Consider the following 2192-nt stretch of genomic DNA (forward strand, 5'->3'; position numbering starts at 1 on the left):
ACTTCATCTCCGCGATTGATTGAAGCTCTCGGGCTTCGTCGGTAAGCATAACCTCCTTCCAGTTGCGCCTACCCTGCATCCAGTCCGGTGGAGCGGTCTCGTAGCCATAACATGGGAGGCTCCGGGCTTGACAGTTCCCACAGCAGGGTTTCTGCTCGTCGCATTTCTTCTTGCGGATGCGGCAGGTGTAGCAGCCAGTCCTCGTTCGTGAGCCCGACGGCATTTGGATGTGCCGGCTGGCTTGATAGGCCACGCAGTTGGGCACCGCCCAACTGTTGAGGTGTTGGCGCAGAACTTGGAAGTGACTAGCCTAGCCGGCAATAGTAGATAGGAAGTATACGTGTACCCTCTTGCTTGTAGGGTCAGGCTTGTCCTCAGAAAGATGATTATCTCGCATTGGAAGTATCAAACAACCCCGTGGCTACACAATGGGGTCGCGGGGTCCGGGTCGACCTATGACATGGCTTAGTCACGGAGTCGGAGCGGACATTTAGCGGTTGGAGAGAATGAGCTAGTACTAAACTGGCTAGCGGAGCCGCACTCAATTAGGAGGATTCCACTCGTCTGGGCAGTGGTTGTGACAATTCGCTCCCATTGGTCGATCCCGTCCCGTTGGATTACCATGTTGTGATATGGCCTCCATCACTTTCTATCTTGCAGAGAAGTGTCCCGGATTATGCTTATGTATCTACTTCTAAGGTGTAATTCTGAATTGTTCCGAAAGACCGAATCAGCATGTTATTTAATGCCTCGAGCTTTCCGCCCTTTGGCAAGCCTTCATGCCCTCATTCTTCCTTCTCATCATCAACCTTTGTGAAAAGCATTTCAGGACCTAGAATATTATCATGGCAGACACAGTCAGTACCCTGAATCCCCTTCTACCCTCCCGGGTTATTCACCAATTCCCGATGCCGTCATGGGTCGAAAATCTCGCTGTACGATCAAACGGCCAAATTCTGGTCACTCTTTCCTCGGCAGCTGAGGTATTCCTTATTGATCCTGCCGATCCCTCCAAGGCAGCTCTGATTCACAGGTTCTCCGATGTCACAGGTATGTCGGGGATCATTGAAGTGGAGCACGACAAGTTCTATGTCGTAGGAGGCAACTTCGATCTCAAGACGTTTGTCAACCAATCAGGATCATATAAATTATGGGAGGTAGATATGACAGATTACGGCCGTGACAGTAAGGCTATAGTAACAGAAGTCATAAGGCTCGACAAGATCGGCATGCCGAACGGACTAGAGCTACTGTCAAAGACTGAAAAAGTCATTCTCGCCGCTGATTGCGAAGCCGGTGCTGTGTTCAAGATTGACCTTGTGAATGGGTCACATGAGACAGCAGTTGAGGTTGATGAGATGAAGAATCCAGACCAGCCATTCATTCCCATTGCGATCAATGGTATTTCAGTGCATAAGGGATATCTCTACTGGACCAACACCTCAAAGGCACTGTTCTGTAGAGTAGAGGTTAGCGAGGATGGTACAGCTGCAGGGGAAGTGGAGATTATCAAACAAGGACTAATTGGTGATGATTTTTGCTTCGATATGGACGATAATGCATGGATTGCACGAAATCCATTTAACACCATCGCAGTGGTTAAGGCAGCGGGTGACGCAGTGACTGTTGCCGGACAATTAGATCGTTTAGAAATCGCTGGGGTGACAGCTTGCCAATTCGACAGAAAACCTGGAAACGAGCACATGCTTTACGTTGTTACAAATGGTGGCCTTGGAGGTCCCGTCAATGGAACCCAAGTCGAGGGCGGCAAGGTTGCGGTCATCGACACCTCATTGTTCAAGGCTTAGTACTTGGACAGAAAAGCTTCAGCCTTATGACAGTATTACATTGTGGTATGGATTTCCATAGGCACAGAATGTCCACTATTTATTATTATCAGAATTCGATGTCGACGCCGGGCTTGGGCAGGAGCGTAACTCAACATTTCCGGCAATGAAGATTGCAGAGGGCAAAGCTACTCAAATGCTGTGCGGAATAATTATCAATTTAATTTACTGGAATGACTACGTGATGTGTGTTTAAATTCATCAATTACCTAGTGAAATCTTTGATGCAAGTCAGTGGCAGGTTGCATTGAATGAGGTTTGACTTTCAGTAGCTCTTGGCGCTGTCTTCAATTACTCAAATTTGCTCTTGATAACAGGAACTTCAAGAGCTGGGTCCTCCCTAAT

The 2192-nt window shown here is 48.2% G+C and overlaps 1 protein-coding gene across 1 annotated transcript; it reads left to right on the plus strand.

Annotated features, from left to right (window-relative positions):
* Positions 1-908: 908 nt before the first annotated feature.
* Positions 909-1808, plus strand: UCRPA7_8822 (putative six-bladed beta-propeller -like protein; the record flags this gene model as incomplete). The annotated part of the gene is made up of 1 exon (XM_007921332.1): positions 909-1808. One exon carries the CDS (start codon positions 909-911, stop codon positions 1806-1808), a length of 900 nt encoding a protein of 299 aa, XP_007919523.1.
* Positions 1809-2192: the final 384 nt, after the last annotated feature.

This window comes from Phaeoacremonium minimum (genome assembly GCF_000392275.1).
Source record: "Phaeoacremonium minimum UCRPA7 unplaced genomic scaffold PA7_03_scaffold_610, whole genome shotgun sequence".
Classification (NCBI taxonomy): domain Eukaryota; kingdom Fungi; phylum Ascomycota; class Sordariomycetes; order Togniniales; family Togniniaceae; genus Phaeoacremonium; species Phaeoacremonium minimum.